Below are 22,001 nucleotides of genomic sequence, written 5' to 3' on the forward strand. Positions count from 1 at the left end.
CCATTCGTTGACGGGGTAAAGTTAGACCCATCCGCTCTGACCCGCCCACGGTGGTTCTGGTTGTGTGCGAAATGTTCTGCTGGCCCGTGCATCTGAAAGGCCAAAAGAAGGTCTGTCATGCTGCTGTGGCCGTGGGGCACAAGGTGTACTCTTTCGGTGGATTCTGTTTAATCCCTGCAATGTCCGACAGACGGAGCTACATGCGCATGGGCATCTGTTACATGGACCCCATCGACGTGCACGTCTTCAGCACTGTGTCCTTGCGCTGGATCAAGCTGCAGCCGGTGACAACCGGAAGCGGCGAACCTCCTCCTGAGGTCTCCTACATGCGGCACAGCCACACGGCCGTGCTGATAGAAGACGTCATCTACATCTGGGGCGGGAGCACGTACAGGCAGCACAGCAATGTGCTCTACACGTTCGACGTCGGCACCCACAGGTGGTTCAAGCCCCAGGTTTCGGGCACCGTTCCAGCATCAAGGTACCACCACTCGGCCTGTGTCCTGGGTAAAGTCATGTACATCTTTGGAGGGTTCAACCTGCTGACTAGATACACTAATGACATTCACAAACTGGACACCGCCACAATGACCTGGACTTTCATTAACACAAGAAACTCTCAGGCGCCTGCCACGACATGTCACTCTGCCACCATTATTGGTAAAAGTATGTTTGTGTTTGGGGGCAGAGGGGACCAGGACAAAAATCAGTACAACATCATCAGGGTGTTTGACACAGAGACCAACTGCTGGCTGAGCACGCCTTCTGCACAGCTTCTTCCAGAAGGACGCGCATATCATTCAGCCTTCGCATACAATGGAGAGCTGTACATATTCGGCGGCGACAACTTCCGCCTGGGCGAGAGCGTCAACGATCTGTGGAAATTCAATCCGGAGACCTTCTCCTGGAAGAAGGTCGAGTGCAAGGGGAAAGGCCCATGTTCATGGATGTCTAAGATGTGCTGTTGCATGGTGGAAGATCGCGTCGTCCTATTTGGAGGATACAGCTGCACGCCCATTCCGGTAAATGATGGAGACCTCGAGGACGAGGACGATGCCGAGGTGTGCGACCTGTATATCTTAGATTTGGCTCCTAGTTTGAAAACGTTATGCAAGCAATCGGTTATTCAGTGTGGTCTGGAGCATTCGCAGCTCCCTCACGACATCAGGTTGGAGCTGGCCACAGAGAACAAGGCCATCATGGCCTCCAACAGCAACAGAAAAACTAACATGAGCGTGCTGGCTTCCAGCGGGCCCACTAAAACAAAAAGGCAGAGAACAAGTTCCAGGCAATTGGACAGCAGAAAGGGGACGGCAAGGAGACCACTGCCCTTAAAGAGGCTCCCTTTGTTCAGATGGGAAAGAAAGCAGGGCACTGGAACATGCTTAAGCGATCCCACTGGGAACTAATCGGCATCACTGCAGGAGAATAGAGAGCTACTACTCCTCTACAACTGTCTTTTTAAATGGTTTTTATTCTATTTTGTTCTCTGCAAGTGAGTTAAACGATCCCATCACCATGCATGCAATAGCTTACATTTTACTAATATAGATTGTGCCCCGGGCCTTCACTGCATTGACATAGATTGATTAATGAAGGTGACAACAAAAGCCGGGTGAAATTGTGTTCACGGCATACCAATTCATTCATAAATTGGTATAGGTATAATATAAATAGTAAATAGTGTCGAAACCAACATTCAACAACATGACTGTCAATGAGGAACAGATGTTGCTGGGGGGACCTGGGTGCTTAGTTGTTATGGTTTTGCATTGTTTTCCTTTGCTTCAATTAGGTTTTTAATTAGTTTTGTTTTTATTTTTGTATTTTTTCAATAGTATTTTTTTCAGTTTTTTTTTTTTTTTCAATTCAATTTAGTTTCAGTTAGTTTCCAGAGTGGGTTTGCTCATTTCAGTTTCAGTTACTGTTTAACCATGTGTATGTATGTTTTTAGTTCAGTTTTATTTTAACAGGTTTTTAGTTATGAGTTTCTGTATTAGTTTTATTATATATTTTTATTACATTAGTAGCATTTGTCAGGAGAAAGACTGAAGCGGTTCAGAACACTTTGTCAAGTCAGTCGACTCAGTCACATAGACATCCCGGTCTCAATAAATCTCTTATCTCCATCTTTTAACTCTTTTCTCGTTTGTTTTGTAAATGAATGCCCAACTTTGTCAAACAAAAGTAGCAAAAATAGCTGCTCTACAGCGTGTAGATCAGCTATTGTCTGCCTTTTTATTTGAATCCTGGACATACACGAGGTTTCCACCAGACTTAGATAATATTATGTATGCAACAGTGCCTCCTCATGCTTATGTTGATACATTTGACCAAATCTCAGGCTAAAACTAAGTACATTTTCACTCTTTTATTTTATTTCAATTTTTTCCGGCTAACTTTTTTTTCACCTGGTATATTTTTGAGCGGTGCTAACTGATCTTACATCTAGCTTTGTCCGTTTAGTGTCTGTCCAGACTGCTGGTCAATTGGTGTCTGTTTTTACTGCCAGGGTCTCGTTGGCCAAGCTTCGCTGAGCACTTAATGGAATTAATTCATAAATAACACCGCTCACTTCACACTGGGTGTGATTTTTAGTTAACTATAGTATCCTTGTTCATCAAAAGTCTTCACACTCCGATATGCGTATAAGCTCCCATGAATTCTATCAAACCATCTAGTGGTTCGCTAACATTTTCATGTCAAGGACCCCCAAATCAATATGTACGTGACAGCAGGTCTTCATCTGAAAAGAGTTCATGCCCATACACAAGATTAGTGTTTAAATGTTTCAAAAATATTATCAGTGTGGCTGCTTTAGGCAACACACTATTGTTCTAGGTCCGAGAACTTTTTGCCAGCAAAGTGAATCTTCTTTTTGTTAACCTTTGCACAACAGCAAATTGAAGCTTTTGGTCATGCTTCACTTGACATCAAAATATGTAACATAAATGGTAAGACGGAATTCATTTCCCAGTGGATTCCTCGCGACTCGCGTCAGTGCAAACACACTTGCAATTTCCCAGGATTGCACCTTTCTAGTCATTTATTATTACTATTTCGATTTTAAAGCAGATGTGTTGAGCTTGTAGATTGGGTATTTTCAAATAACCAACGTGTACAGTATATGGGTTAAAGCGGTTAAAGTGAAAGTTTAATGCTACATACAGTATATACGGTATCAACTGAATTTGCTGGGGACCACCTGGACCCCCCTTCAAGGGCCCTTGGGGGCACCCCACTTTCACAACCTGATAGCAACCTCTCTAATTCCTAGTTCCTTCCTATCACGGTAGGTTTTAGGCAACTGGTTGTAATAAAGTATAGATCTATCCATCTATTGTCCAGGTTCCAAGTCAGCAGCAAACCAAAGGCACAACGTTCAAAACTCTTTACTTCAATATGTGTTTACTTATTTGCAAGTCATATCGTCATCACAATATTCATGCATTTACTCAAGTACTGTACTTTTCTGGGAATAAATGAAAGAAGTAATTGAAAAAAAAACTCACATAGAATGACAATATCAGTCACCAGAACCAAGGACGGGCAATTTCAATGAATGTTGAATAAATGTTACTTTTACTTAAGTAAAACATCCGAGTATAGTATATCTTGGAATGAACATAACGTCTGCGTGTGTATGCACAATGCACATGCACACACTCTCTCTCTGTAATTACTCACTAGTCCCTTTTAAGACCAAGTCAATAAATTGTTTTCCTTCCATCAAAGCGGAAACTCAGCGGACCTGCATTGTGTTGGTTTAACGTGATTGGTGAGTAGCAGACAGGTGGCCGGTTTCATTCTCTACACTTAATTGTTCATCCTCCTAATTAAATCATTGTCTCAGAATCTCTTCTGAGCATTTGGTTGTAGCTCTGACCGGGTATTACATAATTGTGTTTAGGGGGCGGGGGTGGGGGGGATGCCACACAGGTTCATCAAGTACATTCTTAAAGGAGCAATCCAGCCAAAAAACGACTGTTATTTTCTACCAATTAAACACCCCATGAAGACCTGAATTCATGGGGATTTTTTTTTTGTACTGGCACATGCTTTAAAGGAGTAGTTCACCCAAACATTGATGACTGGGAAGAGACACATAATTGGCTTAGAATCAGGGGTCATCAATATGTCCATACACAGACAACTGTGTCCGTGGCGAGACTTGGCCTTGTCTGTGGCATACTGTAGAACAAACATTGTGTACTTTTACTTTTGGAACTTTAAGTACAATTTGAATTCCAGACTTCTACTTGCAACAGTATTTCTACATTGTGGTATTGATACTTTTACTTGAAGGACAACTTTAGTTTTTTACAACAAGGGTTCATATTTTAGATTGTAATTAAAGAATATAAAAGATGAGTGTTCAAATTATTTCATTTACTTCTTTCTATTGTTTTAGAGATCTTTATTTCAGTGGTTGGGGGCATGCGTACAAGTGGCTAAATATGTCATTTTACACAGAATAAGCCCATTCCCAAGATACAACGCAACCTTTCATGGTTGGATGTGACTTATGGGGACTAGAAGTGTTACTGTAAATATCAATAAAGAAACTGCTGGCTTATTGTGTCTAAAAATACATATTTAGCCACTTGTACGCATGCCCCCATGTGTACGCATGCCCCACATTTTAGCACAGTAAACACGATAAAACAATAGAACGAAGCAAATGAAAACATTTTAATTCTCACTTTTTCTTTTCTCTAATTACAATCTAAAATATGAACCCTTGTTGTAAAAAAACAAAGTTGTCCTTTAAGTAAAGCATTTGAGTACTTTTCCCACCACTGTTTAGTAAAGCATTTGAGTACTTTGCCCAACACTGTTTAGGGTCCTAATTGTAAATCCACAGAACCCTTTGGCCTGGGCTGGTCAGGGGATACTTCGCTCCCTGTAACACGCATCAAGATCAAGATAAAACTACGGTATGATGCCTTTAATTATTAGCAGATCCCCCCTCCTTTTGTCCCATGTTTGCCATCTACAGCATGTTTATCTCACAGTGCGTCAACACTGGGGAGCTGACAACTCATTCAAAGACAAAAGATTGCACAGTCGGCAGTGGTTTGCGCGCGTTTGCTCGCATACAAAGATACAATATATAATTTAGGCATTCAGTATACGCTCTCAATCCAGAGCATTTTACAATAAGCAATACGATTGCTTTAGTCCGGTTTCAATTGGACTGGATGGTTTTGTAATGGTGCTCAGACAGACAGACAGACAGACAGACAGACAGACAGACAGACAGACAGACAGACAGACAGACAGACAGACAGACAGACAGACAGACAGACAGACAGACAGACAGACAGACAGACAGACAGACAGACAGACAGACAGACAGACAGACAGACAGACAGACAGACAGACAGACAGACAGACAGACAGACAGACAGACAGACAGACAGACAGACAGACAGACAGACAGACAGACAGACAGACAGACAGACAGACAGACAGACAGACAGACAGACAGACAGACAGACAGACAGACAGACAGAGAGAGAGAGAGAGAGAGAGAGAGAGAGAGAGAGAGAGAGAGAAAGCTAAAGCAGGCCATTTAATCAGTTCATTGACAGCTTCCTCATGGGACATTTGGGAAGTCACAAAGTGCATTAATGATTAATGTGCGCTAAGCAAATAACTACCATGTCTCAATGTACACTGTTTCCTCTATGTCAACAATATGTGGGAAGTTAAATAAACCAGCGTTATTAGGAGTATATGAGCAGGAGTGGCGGTAGATATTGATTTACAAATGGTATCGCGTTATGATCACAACTTATTATATGCACAGTGAGGTTTGCTATCGCATTTACTGTGTTGTGATTCACTAGGTACGATTTTCCCAAGCGGATTTAGTGTCTATGGACAAAATGTAAACACATAAGAAGGCTAAAAAAGAAAGCCATGTAAAAGCGGAGCTGCCCAAACCTAGCTTCAAGCCAGAGACACAAAAAAGATAGATTCGGTGTCTCCCTGGTACCCAAACGTACAAATATACACGATGAATCAGTCCTTTAACCACTTAAACCCCATATGGTTGACCTCAGGGCTCTATATATTATAATACAAAAGGAAGGCTTTTTCCATCCGACAACATACTGAAACATTACAGAACAGCGTACAGGGAGGATTATGCGGCCATGCTGTTCCTGAAACATATATTTGTACTCTATCAGACAGTCAGTCATCCTGCTCACACAAATCACGAGTCCACTGTCATCCATAAGGCCTCGCAGCACTGGAGGAAGTCACAGAGGACCAGAGGGGATTATCTATGGCTGGGAAAAAATGCTCTGCGCAACATATACAACGTCAGGACTATACCAACTGACCATGGCCAAACCAGACAGTGGTGAGAAGACCTAAGGTCTTTGCACACTGCTGCGTTTGTTTGTTTTTCCGGACGAATATCGGAGCGAATTTCAGAACACGTAAATACATTGAAGACCAATCGTGCTGCAGCATTTTGGATCAGTTGGAGAGGCTTAAGTGCACATGCTGGTAGAGCAGTGAGGAGAGAGTTACAGTAGTCGAGTTTTAATATGACTGATGTCTGGTTGAGGAGCTGGGCTGACCCCTCACCCCGAACACATGTTGTTTCTGTGTTTTATATCTGTTAAGATGCATCTTAACTGTAGATTTGTGTGGTGAGTGTGCACTCTCGGCAGCATTGGAAACGAGGGTAAACCGCAGAGTGACAGGTGCCGATTAGATGCCGAGTGAGAGATATGCCCTCTCTCTATCCATCTTCGACTATGATATTGCTGCTATTCATTATATATATATATATATATATATATATATATAATATATGCATATTATGCAATATGCACATACCTACACAGTTCAAAGATACGTATTGTATATGCACATCACCTGAACATCACCTCCTGCATATTGATGAGCTAATGTCCCCGTCTAAAGCCGGCAAGATCTTAGATAATTGCTTCTCACTGTATACTGTATTTATATTTGTATAATTTCTTCTCTTACATATTAGTTTGCCTACAGTATAGGATGTTGCACAATCACCATTCATTCAAAGATGTGAATCACTGGTTTCTTTCAAAATAGGGCTGGGGAAAAAAATCCATCCATCAGGAGACCACAATGGGAGGTAAATGCAAATTCCCATCGAAAGGAGGCGGCATTCACTGCCGCCGGTTTTTCTTTTTCTCCTTTATACATGATACTGTTTTGAATGTTGATAACATGTGTCATTGGGTAATTGTTTCTATGCAATGTTGATGAACTGAATACATACAGTAGGACCACAATGGAAAAATGTTTTGTTTGTGTTATCCCTTTAGCCTTAACCCATTAGGACCCGGAACGCATTATTATTTTAAAGTAACATATTTTTTGCTAGAGCTATTAAAAAATAGCAGATATACAAGCTCACAGCTTGCTGCGAGCTTGTAGATCTGCTATTTTGAGAGAAAAAAAATCGTCAACATTTATGCAAGAGAAGTCTTTGAATATTTTCTGTCTAAATCCTTCTAAGGTTTTTGAAAAATGCATGTGTCTAAGTAGGTCAAGTTTTTGATGTCAAGGATTATTATAGAATTATATGTATTTGGCTGCCAACCCCCATCTCAAAATATTATGTATCAGGGAGCAAATATTTGAATTACAAATGTTCACTTTAGAAAATTCAACGATTTGCACACATTTTCATGATTTCTCTAAAATAGCAGATCTACAAGCGAGCTTGTATATCTGCTAATAAATTATTGAATCAATTAAAAAAGACAAAATGCTGTTTGCACTCATAAGTGAGTGACAAATAAAACTTTCTTGATTCTACAGTAGTTATCTATCCATCCAAATGCAAGCACACGCACACACGCACACACACACACACCCCCACACACACACAGTACCCCCTCCAAAGTCTGATACATAATGTATGCATGTATAGAAGTAGTTAGGAGTCATTGAGTTCATGCGGCATCATTTCATTAAACAGGGCACTTTTGCTGTTACATGAGCGGTGCGGTGTGTACAGACAGAGAAAACAAGAGCTGTCTGCACATCTTGCGCGCGCACACACACGCGCGCACGCACGCATACGTTTTTGTCCCATCTTCCCACAGGTGACGATGATCTCTGATGATGATGGAATCCGTACACACCGTGAAGGGATCCAAGGTAATGAAGGTGTATAATAAAGACTGATCTCAAAGACTCAAACACTGATAGAAATTGTCATGGGCCAGGTACTTTGCAGACCTTAATTCAAATATAGCACATCTATCCTGATGGAGGGGAAAGGAACTGGTTGGAATAACATGTTCCTTCCACGTGCTACAGTATACGTCCTACGAGGGAAACTCCCCCACTGTCAGGTGATAAGAAGCAGCTTGCCCACACCTCATGCACTGAAGGAAGCATGAGCTCAGTTCGTGGCCCTCCCCAGGTTGGCAGAGGGAGAGTAGCACCAGGATTACAGCTCAGCAATTGGCACTGGGTGAAAAACAGGTTACAATATCGCGGGATGAAAAAGAATATAATTATTTAAAAAAGCAGATCTACAAGCTCATGTTGTGTTGCTTGTAGAGCTGCTATTTAAAATATATATATAAGTTTGATAAATTTGGAAACCACGTACTTTGGTTTAGTTAGACACTTTTGTCAGGATTATCCATTATTGCAACAATGTTGCGTTCAGTTTGCCGGTGTGACTCTGCTCATGTGATAATACAGATTATTTGAGCAAGCATGACACGTAATCTGAGATCACAAACCCCCCAGAAGCCGAGCATAAGATACAGAGTTATCGCATGAACATTCAAGGTCATATATCTTAAAATACAGATATAACATACAATCCACAGAGAGATATATGTATATATTGAGCCCTTCAAGGGCACAAGTTACACAGATACACAGATATATAACATCCACAAACTTGATTGCCTTATTTTTTGCTGGTGCCTTTAGTTACCCCTTAAACTTAAACTTCTTTGCCTTTATCTACTAATTTGAAAAACATTTAGAAATACTTCAAATAGCCAATCTACATTGACACGTTGTGAGCTTGTATATCGGCTATTTGAACTAATTAAACATGTTTTTCAAAAATGGTAAAACATGGCAAAAAAGTTTAGGCATAAGGGGTAAGGCACCGGCGAAATAATATGGCCCTATGTCTCTCAGAATCTAGCTGGAGCCCTCATTCAATTCCATTTGGACTATGCTTGCACTTCTTGGTTTCTCCCAGTGGTGGAAAAAGTACTACATTTTTTTACTTAAAGGTGCGCTGTCAGACCCGAAATTATAATAGTATGATACAGTAGGTCACGTGGTCTATTTGAAAATACTTTGAATCAACATTTCCCATCGCCCGCAGCGTAGCCCCCTCCACTGCCCGCCGGCGCGGGGAGGAGGAGGAGAAAGAAGACAGACAGCCTCTTTACTAGTCCAGTCTGGAGAAATGCATGCAGATCAACACTGCGTTTCCATTTCATCAATTTATATAGCCTATCCTTCTTCAAATCACTTAGCCCAACATCGTTCCTTTTATTGAAACTATTAACGTTATGGAGAACGCATTCTAACGCGATTAACCAGAGCTCAGCTGTGTGTGTGTGTGTGTGTGTGTGTGTGTGTGTGTGTGTGTGTCTGTGGCGCCGTGCAAGGCGACTCAACGAGCGTGTGACTGTGAGCGTGAGGACAGCTAGCGGGGGCTACGGGCAGCGGGGAAAATGTGGCAAGCCCCCCGCATTTAGAGCCCCGCCTCCCGGCGAGAGGGAACATCCCCTCTCGCTGAATTTTAGCGAATCCGCCAATTCATCAATAAAAGATAAACAACCATATTCACATGAACAATGGCGAAGTAACGACCAGATTTGGGGGGAAATATAATTTTTATATGCACAGATTTATATATAAATGTGTGTCTTTAGCTTTAGCCTCTTTAGCTTTGGTGCTAGCCCAGTGGGAGCAGAGAAGCTGCTTCCTGAGGGCTGAGCGGCCCTGCGGGCGATGGGAAGAGAATGTACATTGTACAGACATACAGTAAGTAACAGTAAATTAATTAATTTGATTGGCTTATCACGCATTCCCACAATGACATCAAAAAAATATTAACTTGTTTTTTAATATGATTTCTTAAGGTGACAGTACCCCTTTAGGTGACATAGCCACTTTAAGTACAATTGTCAATACTGCAAAATAGTATTTCTCCGTTACAAGTTTACTATTGGTATCAGAATGTACTTAAAGCACCAAAGGTAAAAGTACTCATTAGGTAGAGTGTCCTATTTCAAGTTTCGAAATGTATAAAGATCTTTTGAAAATAGCAGATCTACAAGCTCACAATGCGTTGCAAGCTATATAGATCGGCAATTTTCAAATGGTCAAAATACTGTAGGGCTGAAGTGATAAATGTATGTTTTGTGAAAATCTACAAAGTCTATTAACTCATTTGGTGCCAGCGCCCTCTAGGGGCCATAGAATGCCAGGGTATCTCTCATAGGCGAGCACTTTAGCTTCCAGGACCTCACCTTCCAGGACCTCATGTGCTCACGTTCATGCACGTCATGGAAAGGTCCCGGATGGTAATGCTAACAGAATGGCTATTCCCATTTTGTCATCTAAAAGATCATTTTTGGGCGATTTCGCCGTAAATAAACCTCGCGCCGCTTCCCTAAAGACACAATCCAGAGATATAAGCCTTCAAAGATGTGGTCTTTCATTGGATTAGGCGGAGATTGGCGATTTCTTTCGCAAATAACGGCCGGCCGGGCGATTGCTAGCTTTCGGCTAGTAGCTAGAAAAATCAGGCCAGGCTTCAGAAGGCCTCTTATCATTTTATTCCATTTCATTAAATATCCCGGACTAGTTCGGGATAGGCACCCTGGAATACGTTGCGCCGCCTACAATGAACATTGGGTGAACATTGGGGGGGGTCTAAACTTTATTTTAAACCATTTTCAATGGAATAAATCGTCGGAGCATCTAGCGTCTCTCGTTGGTAAGCGCTGGGCGAGCCGGGACCACCCACGTTGCTCCAAGCAGCTCGGGGTAAGTAAAATAGCAAATAAAAAATTGTTTTTGATCCCGAATATCCCGAACTAGTTCGGGATAGGCACTCAAAGAGTTAACTAAAGTTTTCAAATAAATATTAATAAAATAAAATATTTGCCTCTCAGATGTAGAGCAGTAGAAGTAAAAATATTGGAAATTGGAAATACTCAAGTACAAATACCTCAAAATGTTACCCCCCCCCCCCCCCCCCCACACACACACACACACACACACACACACACACACACGGTCAAGTGTTGGATCGCTGAGGCACCGCTCGAAAACATCGATAAGGAGACCACAAAGGGGAGGTAAATGTCAATTTCCCATCACTTTTGGACACGCAGAGTTTGCATCTGTTGATGACATGTAATTATTGTGTTTTTTATGCTATGTTGATGAATTGAGGCTTTCTGCCAGACAGCTGAGGAAATAATAGTGCAGCTGCTTGGCAGACAGTGAGCTGTGAAAGCCTGACTGATGGAGGTGTGATTCCACACACTGTCACTCCACAGTGCGCTTTTAGTTGCAATTCACAAGCCATTTGTGCAGCGCTGGCAAAGTATCCAAGCACGTTCACATTCAAGTACTTAAGTAGAATTCACTACATCTCAGAGGCAGGGACCTGCACACTTAGACATCAAAGGGGGCTTGAGGCCCTGCCCTTTTACCCGTTTGTAAAAAGTGCCCACTCCAGACCAGGAATGCACCTTTTACCATGGTGAAAGAAATGCAAATGTCATCTTTCCATGATGTACCTGAAGGCAGCATTCAAGAGAATGTCCTTGTCCAAACTCTCCAGAACGTGAATGCAGCATCTTACTGTATGTTGAAATAATTGACCTCACTGTGTAAAAATCCAAGCCGTACGTACAGGGCCGTTTTTAGCTATAGGCGGACTAGGCGGTCGCCTAGAGCGCCAGCCTAGAGGGGGCGCCGAGGGGGCGCCGAAATGGAGGGAGTGGACCCAAACCAACCCAAAACCGACCCAAAACCGACTAAATTCACGGCAAAACCCGCAAAAATCGCGCGCGCGGGAGTGGGGGGGCGCATTCGAGAGAGCTCGCCTAGAGCGCCGATTAGGCGCGCTACGGCCCTGCGTACGTACATCACATCACTAGTATACCGAAAATAGCCGACCTACAAGCTCACAACGAGGTCGGCTATTTTCAATATTGTCAGTGCTGCGCAATGAGCTTGTAGATCTGCTATTTTTGAAAAACTCTTTGAATAAAATCATTTATATTCAAAATCATTGAATATAAAAGATTTTAAATCGAATTTTTAACTCAAATCTTTGCTTCTGGGGGGTTCCGTGGAACAAAATATTTTGAGATGGCGGGGGTCAAATACATATAATTCCAGGGTTCCTTGACATTAAAAACTTTGAGCATCACAGATAAAGAAACATACGTTTTTCAGAGAACCATTAGGTTTTAGAAGATTTTTTTTAGGTATTTTTCAAGTCTTAATGCGTTAAAGACAGTTTCCATGGCGACAGTGTGGAAGTTGAATAAGTCCAGGGCACGGCACGGCAGACAGGACCGTACACCTCACAACCATGATAACTCCTCACCGCTTGACAGCTCCACAGCCCCACCCCCCCAGACACACTCCTATCTTCTCTGCTCGGGTGGAAAGACCTTATTATGTTCCAAAATGTAAAAAAGATTTTAAAAAGTAGCTCTACATCACGGTTTCCCAAACACAGCTATGCAAGGTCAAAACGTGCTGCAATGCGCTTTGAGCTTGTAGATCTGCCATTTTTTTCTCCTTTTGTGTACCTGTTAGGGCAAGTGATAATCTTTCTGTTAAAAGAAGGGGAAAAAAAAGTTTTTCTTTGGTTATTCGGTAGAATCCATGACATTAACAACATGCATCAGGTGAAATGCACAAGAAAAGTGAGAGTCAAGCATATTCAACCCTGTTCCCTCTAGTTCATATACATGCACTGTATTAGCTCAATGAAATAAACTCTACAAAGGCACCGCTTTCTTCACACTGGGTTTTAACTGTTTATTTTATTAATGTTTTGTGTGAAATGTTATACTCAGGTATAACAACTAAACTAAAATAGGAAAAGGCTTGTCAGTTAATCTACATTAGTACTAAGGCAGCATATTAAGTGTTCGCCACACAAGTTGCACAACCCGAGGGTGTGCTGTGCCCAGCGTGGAGTCGGTCTGATAGGCGGTTGTCCAGAACCACCAGAAAAGGCTCTGGCCATGGCCCAAGTGAGACAACTGATTGCCATGGCAACCCCAGCTGAAGCTTGACTGGGCAAATTCCCCCACACATTTACCACTGCGCAAGGGACTTTCCAGAACCGCCAAACCGCCTGATATGCCTACTGTATTATGGCCAATGTATGCCAATGTATGGCCATAGAATACGGTACTGATGGATCTCCATATATGGGCATAAAAGGGACAAGCACAGACAGATATAGAGATATCCATATATGGGCACAAAAGGGACACAGACAGAAAGGCGGTTACAATGGGCACTCTGGCAAAGGGTATAACGGATATTGCATCGTTCCCGAGAAGGCCGGTGCCCGGCTGGTGTAGTCCTTACCTTTGGCAGGTCGACAGAGTAGGGTGCCGGGTCCCAGGCCACCAGGGTGACGTCCTGGTACAGGGAGCTGCTGTTGAAGTTGTGCCTGGGCCTTGCCACGATCTGTGGACACAAGAGCAACGCAGGTCCCATGGTTTGAATGAGATTCTGTAGGACTAAAATATGGAAGTCTCTGCCATTACATCTATGGGGTTTTCTCTTCTAAAATAATGGATGGATGTTGTTCTATAAAATCTCAAAGGTGAGTGATATTGCTGGCAGGGAACAGACAAGACGATTAGGCTAGCTTTGGCAGTAAAAGAAAGGAAGAAAAAGTGAAATATTTTTTGAAAAAAAAAAAGGAAAGAAACCTGACTAATTATGATGTCACTGGTAGGCGGGTTTCTGAAATGTCAATATCCCTCCTCTGAAACACAGACCGCGAGTACATCTTTTTAAAATTAATTTATCATGAGCACTGGTGAGGAACAATTATCTGAAGATAGGCTGAAAATGGGTGAAGTCGTCCTTTAAACATGTTCCTCGGCTGGCCATCTATCTGTCTCATCTTGGATATGAACTCAATTTTCCTTTTCTTTTCTTTTTTTAACTTTTGCATGTCCGTAGTAGTAACTGAAACTATTGCTATTGTTGTCCCCAACAAGCCCTGTCAGGATGTGAGTGTCAGTTGTCACAAAGTTTACGCAACAATGCAGAATTCCTGTTTGTTTGTAATGTATCCATGATGCTGTCACCAATGACATCAGCCATGTATGAATGCAATCTGATGCAAATGTGTCTGTTTGCCTGTAAAGGGATACAACGCAATATAATGTTACTATTCAGCGGGTGGAAAGTAATTAAGTACATTTACTCCAGTACTGTAAAGGTTTTCTGTATTTGTGCTATGACAAATAAATGTGACTATTTGTATTTTACGAGACTTTTGACTCCAGAGTATTTTAATACATGTTGTTGTTAATGATACATGTTGCACTTGTGACGACCCACTTAAAGCTGCACTATGTTACTTTCCTCTTATACCGGATTTGAAACAGCTAGGTTTCCTGCAAGTTGTGGAATAGACTCTCTGTCGCACTTAGAATAACGGACTCACTTAATGACCATATATGAAGCTAGTAAGCATTTTTTGTAGGTTTTTAGAATCCTTTTCTTTACTGATTACCGTATATTGTTTTTTAGATTGGTATTCATATGCATTTGCTATATGGTTGTTGATATTCTGACATGTTATCTTGTTTATTATAGTGATGTATTATTCTTCTTTTTTGTAAGTCGCTTTGGATTAAAAGCGTCTGCTAAATGCCTAAACTGTAAACTGTAAACTGTAAACGGCGCGAGTGCTGACATTTTTACCATTGAGCTAATAGAGCCAGCCGATCTACAGGTTCACACAGTCGCAGTGCAATGTGTTTTGAGCTCCTAGAGCTTATATTTTCACTATTATTAATAATGAATCATCATAATCGTTTACATGTTGAAACATTTACATGTAGGTTTAAAAAAAATCCAACAATAGATCTACAGTTTCTCTAAATAATGTTTTGAAAGTATACAATTATTAAATGTGTCAGTAATGACTTTGTATATTTAAGTCATCGTGACGGATTGGAACACTTGTAGATCGGCTACTTTCAAATGGCCGAAAAGTACAGTAGGCCTACTTGTATATAGGGCTGAAGTGGTTCATGTATGTTGTGTAATAATAATAGCAAAAACAACTACAAATAATTGTAGTGGAGCAAAAAGTACAATATTTGCCCCTGAGATGGAGGCACAGTGGAGTAGAAGTTAAAGTACTGAAAATTGGAAATACTCCAAGCAAATTTGTACTTAAAGGGGAAGACCACTCATTTTCAATAATGAACTGTCATTAATATACCTTAGAGTGTGTAAATTTTAAAAAAAAAGTTCCCCCTCTTCTGTGTTGCCTAGAACTGGAGGATTGATGTTGGGGTTTGTATTGCAAATCACAACTTGATGACATCACACCGTTGTACTTTATAATACAAACCCGAAAATCAATCCTCCAGTTCTAGGCAACACAGAAGAGGGGGAACTTTTTTTTTTTTCACACAACTCCTCTAAGGTATATTAATGACATAGTTCAATATTGAAAGTGGGTGGTCTTCCCCTTTAAGTACAGCACTTGAGTACATTACAATGTACTAAGATACACCACTGATACTTGGGACTGGAGTAGTAACTCACCAGTGACATCAGTCATGCACTGCATTGAGTGAATGTAATGTTTTCGGGGTTTTTTTGTCTGTGAAAAGGGATCGGGTAACATTGTGTTCCCATTTGCCACGGATCATAATTTCTCATGCCTCTTTATACTTTCATACAGTTCAGAGAAAGGTTGTAAAGAAGCCTGAGGGTTTTTTTTTCGAGAATGCTTCATAATATCGTCGCCGGCAGGTGGAAACCTTGTAAGTTCCTAAACCTGTTGCTTTTCAGGAAATTGAGAAAATAAAACAAACTTTGGACGTTCCGATGGATTCCGTTATTTAAGTCACAAGCTCGTGTAATTACTTTTCATTGTTTCAATATTCATTCATAAAATAATACAAATTAAAGACACACACAACTTTGATTTGTACAAGTAAAAATGTATTGGAATCAAAATGTACTTAAAAAGTATCAAAGTAAAAAGTATTAATGTTTTCAGAAATAGCAAAAATCGCCTACTTTTGCATAAAACTGTAGCATGACAAGAGTTAATTAATTTAAGGAAAAAAGGGGAGGAAAGCCCAGATAAAAGTATAAATAAGGCAGTAAAAGCCAATATGTTTAGACATATGAAGTATATGAATACTCCCCTGGAACCCCGCTCGTGTACTGTATGTATATTTTTGCAAAGCAGTTCTACAAGGTCACAAGCTTGCAGATTTAAAAAAGGCAATGTAAAATATACAGGGTTAAAGGGTTTTTTACTGACTTTGAGGCTATATTAAAAGCGGCAATATGTAACTTTTTTTTGATGAATACAATTTAATTTGTCCAATATACAGTATATGGTGGAGTATGTTAATACAACCTCTGTCTTCTATCGAGACATTAAGATTGTGTCAGGTCTCACCTATACACACAGGATCTGACACTAATTTTGACCTGATGGTCAAGATTCAATTCATCCCCTGAGTAGAGCAAGCAAGCAGGCAGGTTCTACTAGCTCAAACGCAGGAAACCGAGTTCAAATCCGGGGTTAGCCTGGGATCAATATAATTTTTGGGTTTCTGATCTGGTCGGCAAATCATGTTGTAGTTTGTTGCAGTCATCAGTCGGCCGGAATCTCCGGTGCCGTGCACCTCCAAAATGATCGCCCTACTTTAAAATTGGTTTAATTTGCTATAATTGCTTTTGTTTCTTTTGGTATAATAGTTATTTTGTATGTTCATCTTTTATTCTAACTTCGTAGCGTGACTAGCAATGTTACGAACCAGGCTAGGGGTCCCTAGGGGTAACATAGAAAATGCACTCCAGCTGCCTCTTTCCCAGTCCCCAACAACAAAATAAATACCCAAGATCCTACTCTTTGGAACAAACAAATACCCCAAAAGAAAGGACACCCACCCCCCATACAGTACCAGAATTAAACATAATAACGAATAATTAATTCATTAATAATTAATAATTCATTATCATAGAATGCACCAACCACCGGAGCCACCAAGTTCCACGAAGCCCCCCCTCAGAATGTATTTCTAACTACTTTATTTTTTACTTTTTTAATTTATTTTTTCATATATATACTGTATTTCTTTATATTTATAAATAAATATCCATCTTGCTGGGGACCCCCTGGAACCCCCTCAACGCTTAAAGAAGCACTGGGATATGTCACACTGCTCCCAGCGCTGGGGAGATAGAGAGGGTCCATGTGGTCTGCATGGTCACATCTCTCTGAGACGTGAACCGCCTGAAAGGCTCCCAAGCCCGCAGTGCCAACCATCCATACTGTACATCCCTTAATCCTACCATGACAGATAGTCAGTGGTGGATACATTCACAAGGGATAGTTCACCCCTTCATGTGTAGACTTTTTGACAAAAGTCTTTGTTTTTGTGGATACACTGCCCTCTTGTGGACATGTCCATTAATGCAGTGGCAGTGTCCATCGAATCAGTAGTATGTTATTTCAGTATACGTTACGTACATATTATTCTCAAACCGAAAGTTTGAAAAACAATACTAGTACTGCTACTAATTAGGTACAAGTGAACTGCATAGCAAAATGGGATGGCCCACAGCACTGGAATGTGTTAGAAAGCAGTCTCTTGCACTGATCTCCAAAATTCATTTGTCTAACAAACCGGTTAGCATAAAGAACAGACTGTCACTAGTTTGTGATGGACATCAGGTCAACACAAGATCAAGACACAAAGGTCATTATGTTTTACCACGAATAAAAACTGTTATGGGAATTAGATCTTTTATTTTTAGGGCAGTTAAATTATGGAACCAGGTGCGATAACTATGATGACTTTTTATTGATGATCTATCTAGTGTTTGTATTTACTATTATTATTATGTTTTTTCTGTTTTTCTAATACATTGGTTTTGGTATGCGGCCAGGTCTAGGCATGGCTCAGGGAGGGGACGCCCCTGCCATGCATAGTCCACTATGGGCATCCTAGGGGTGCATAGTAGTGTGTGTGTGTGTGTGTGTGTGTGTGTGTGTGTGTGTGGGTGTGAAAGAGTGAGTGGAACTGTATTGATCCTTATGATGAAACTCATATTTGTATTATAATTGTATTATGAATGCTGTAATGTAATGTATTCTTGTGTTTGCTGGACTCTTGGAAGAGTAGCCGATGGCTAAAAGATATCCAAATAAAAATAAAATCAAAACTACACCTGTAAGCACAATAATACCTCTGTAAGCACAAGAATTTGCGTAGCTGGTACGCTGGAGGAGGAGAGAAGATATCCAGTAGAACCTTTTCATATCAAGGGACATATATATATTCTGCATTTGAGCCACGGACCACCATTTGTTTTATCCTCTCGGACCCAAAACGTAGAATATTTTGTTGGGTAAGATTTTGTCCACAATTGCATGCTGTATTGATGTGGCAATAGGAGAGATAACAGGCAAAATGTGAGGGTCCGTTTGGTTTCATTTTACGCTCTCAAGAGTTAAAGATCTATAAGGGTCCCTTTGGTTACCAATTCTGCATTTAGCTGGGGACCACCTGGAGGGCTGGAACCCCCTCAGGGACCACTGGTTGAGAACCACTGCAGTAAAACTAAAAGACAAGTTATTTTATGTTGGTTGCACTCGGGTGTTGCGCTCAGAAAATAGCAGATCTACAAGCCCGAGCTTGTATATCAGCCATTTCCAGCATGTAAACTAAGTGTAAAATCAGCCGTTTCAACGCCAAAATACAATTTTGTCGTCAAAAATCAACTGTAGATTTAGTCAACTAAAATGATATTTAGTCAACTAAAATGATATTTAGTCGACTAAAACTAGATTAAAAGTAAAATATTTCAGGTGACTAAAATGCCCCTAAAACTAAACAGAATGTCATTCAAAAGACTAACTAAATCAAAATTTGCGGTCAAAATCAACACTGCCATGAAGTACTTCACAAGTCAACTTAACAATAGATATAATGGCACATTCATTTGTAGTTCAACAACATCACAGAGAAGAGAGAAGAGGAGAGGAGAGGAGAGGAGAGTCCCAGGTCTCACCTGGGAGTTGATGATGCGAATGGTGGTCCTGTTCCCCACATCTTTCTCAAAGCCTTTCGTGGGCGCCGCGTTGAAGCGAAGCACTGCATCATGGGAATCTGAGGAGGCACCAGCCAACAACATCACGTTATACGGACTCGTATGCAGCATCATATGCACATCACATCACATCAGGGTGGTAGTGACTCAGGTGGTAGAGTGGCCGGTATAGAGCAGTTCGATCCCGGGCTCCCCCAGAATTTAAGCATTTGGCAGACGCTCTTAATCCAGAACGATTTACAATAAGCAAGGTATTACATCAGTGCATCAACATAAATACATCAAATGGAAATAAATAGTAGGCTAATCTAAGAAAACAGGTAGACGAAGCAACTATTCAGTAAAAACGTCATAAAAAATAAAACGTAAAAGATGTTACCTAAATTACATGTATGGTCATTGAGGGTAGGCAAGTGCTACGGTAAGTGCTATTTGCTAAGGTGGAGTCTGAATAGGTGAGTCTTAAGACCACGGTGGAAGCCAGGGAGTGAGTCTGCAGTTTTAAGTGCAACTGCAAGTTTATTCCACAGTTTGGGGGCCAACAACACCACCAGTTAGTGTCGAAGTGACGCTGAACCCCTAATTGCTCCCGTGTGTCTAATGTGTGCCCCTAATGTGCAGGTTGGTGACTTGCATGGTTTCCTCCACCATCGGTGTATGAATGGGTGAAGGGCTTTGGATAAAAAGCGTTATATAAATGCACCGTTCACCATAATCAAATGCAGTGGTTCCTAAACTTGTTTAGACCCAAATGAGACATTTTGATGTCTCCCCAGGGCCTAAACTAGAGAAAATAGAAGTTCTATAAGTTCACACCATGTACTGACTACGTTCAGTAAAAATGGCCAAGCATTAATTTCTCTACATAGCATTACGTAGGTGTGTATGCAAGTATGTAGCCTACCCTCTTCACCTAGTATGTGAATTTTATATTCATTTGGACAGATTTGTATGAGCACCATACCAAATAATTGATAATGGTGAGATTTAATGTGGCAATTCATAATGTGTAAAGATATTTTAATTAAAGTTACCGTAACTGAAAATGCATAATATGATATATCTAAAGCATGTAGATAGTGATATGACTGTTCCCTGTAGTCACCCTTAATGACCACAAGAGGGCGGCAAAACCTCATTTACTAGAATATCTTCAATAACCACGCTGTTGGGTGTCTCAAAACATCTTCACATTCAAAGTGAAAGAGGCTGGTGCAAAACGCAGGGCCAGGACAGTTTCATTCACCTACATAGGGTTGCTCAATCTAAAGGGACATTCTGGCAATGTTGTTTAAAGTTTTCAACTGGGAGCTGACAAGTAGCCTACAACGACGGTCTTACTGTTGGACCGACCAGTACAACCACAGACTTCTACTTTTGTACAGAGAGCTGTTTTACTGGGAGCTGACCAGTACAACCATAGCCTTTTACTGTTGTACATGTGTCTTCTACTGGTGTACTGGGAGCTGACCAGTACAACAACAATCTTCTACTGCTGGACATTGTTAGCTGACCAATACAACCCCAGTCTTGCTGACCAGTACAACAACAGTCTTCTACTGTTGGACACTGAGAGCTGACCAGTACAACCACAAGCCATCTACTGCTGTACTGGGAGCAGACCAGTACAACTACGGTCCTCTACTGTTGTACAGAGAGCTGACCAGTACAACCAAACGCCACTGGGAGCTGACCAGTACAACCAGTCTTCTTCTTTTGACATTTTCAAGTGGGCGGACTGGGCACTGATCCTTCCAGACAACGGTTAACAGCGGTCATCTCACTCACCTATCTCCGCCCCCAGAGACGAGTTGAGGATGGCCCCCGCCGAGGTCACCACCGCACAGGTCCTGAACTCTGAGCCCTGGGGGAGGAGCTGGTCCAGGGGTCGCGGGGGCACCAGCCGGGTCCAGCCCAAGCTGGCGAAGGGCTCCTCCGTCCCGTCCAGCGTGCGGAGGCGGGCGCGCCTCTTCAGCTCGCACAGGACCTGGAGCCCGCTCTGCCGCGGCCTCCGCTGCCCGCTGTGTGGGCACAGAGCAGGGACGGGTTATATCATAGGTATTTTTTGTATCCTTCATATCATCAAAAATTATCATTGAGATTAAAATCTCTTTAAAGGGACTACACCATGAATTTACATTTTTCCAATTTTTATGTATTTTCTTGGTGTCCCACCAGCAACTTCTATCCTCACAAAGTCCTATTTCTGACCATTGTGTCTTTCTCAGTTTATGGGCAGATCTATGTTAGCATGTCTCAGAACGGTCCTGATTGTGAAAGGTCAGATTTGTGATGTCACAAGGAGGCAGGAGGAGCTGGGAGAGGGTTGGGGAGGGGTGGGCAGGCCTGAGAAGGAGGCAGGAGGAGCTGGGAGAGGGTTGGGGAGGGGTGGGCAGGCCTGCTGAGCAGGAGGTGGGGAGGAGTGTGGGGCCAAAACTGGCTCAATAGCGCAGTCCTCCCACTCAGGACAAGGTGGTACTGCAGCTGAAAATGCTCTGAAAGCCAGGCAGAAATGACAGGGGCTCTGTATTCAGGAGTGGTAATTTAGCCTCAAACCTTTTCAAAAACGTTTTTGGGACACAAACAGTGTTATATAAATTATTTTTAAATGCATGGTGTAGGACCTTTAA

At 41.6% G+C, this 22,001-nt stretch overlaps 2 protein-coding genes across 2 annotated transcripts in view; one reads left to right on the top strand and one right to left on the bottom strand.

The window, feature by feature from the left end:
• The window catches only part of LOC308280187 (beta-galactoside alpha-2,6-sialyltransferase 2-like), a gene marked incomplete at both ends in the record, with an annotated part of 47,116 nt that overhangs the window by 21,273 nt on the left and 3,842 nt on the right, over nt 1-22,001 (bottom strand). The window contains 3 exons of the mRNA XM_080720450.1: nt 13,630-13,731; nt 19,333-19,430; nt 21,160-21,392. Of these exons, the coding sequence (XP_080576576.1) occupies nt 13,630-13,731; nt 19,333-19,430; nt 21,160-21,392 (433 nt within the window). The remainder of the gene's footprint in view (nt 1-13,629; nt 13,732-19,332; nt 19,431-21,159; nt 21,393-22,001) is intronic.
• LOC308309336 (kelch domain-containing protein 3-like) lies at nt 72-1,409 on the top strand (the record flags this gene model as incomplete). The annotated part of the gene is made up of 1 exon (XM_080754887.1): nt 72-1,409. One exon carries the CDS (start codon nt 72-74, stop codon nt 1,407-1,409), a length of 1,338 nt encoding a protein of 445 aa, XP_080611013.1.

The sequence above is a fragment of the Nannobrachium achirus genome (genome assembly GCF_963921795.1).
Source record: "Nannobrachium achirus genome assembly, chromosome: 24".
NCBI classification, from domain to species: Eukaryota; Metazoa; Chordata; class Actinopteri; order Myctophiformes; family Myctophidae; genus Nannobrachium; species Nannobrachium achirus.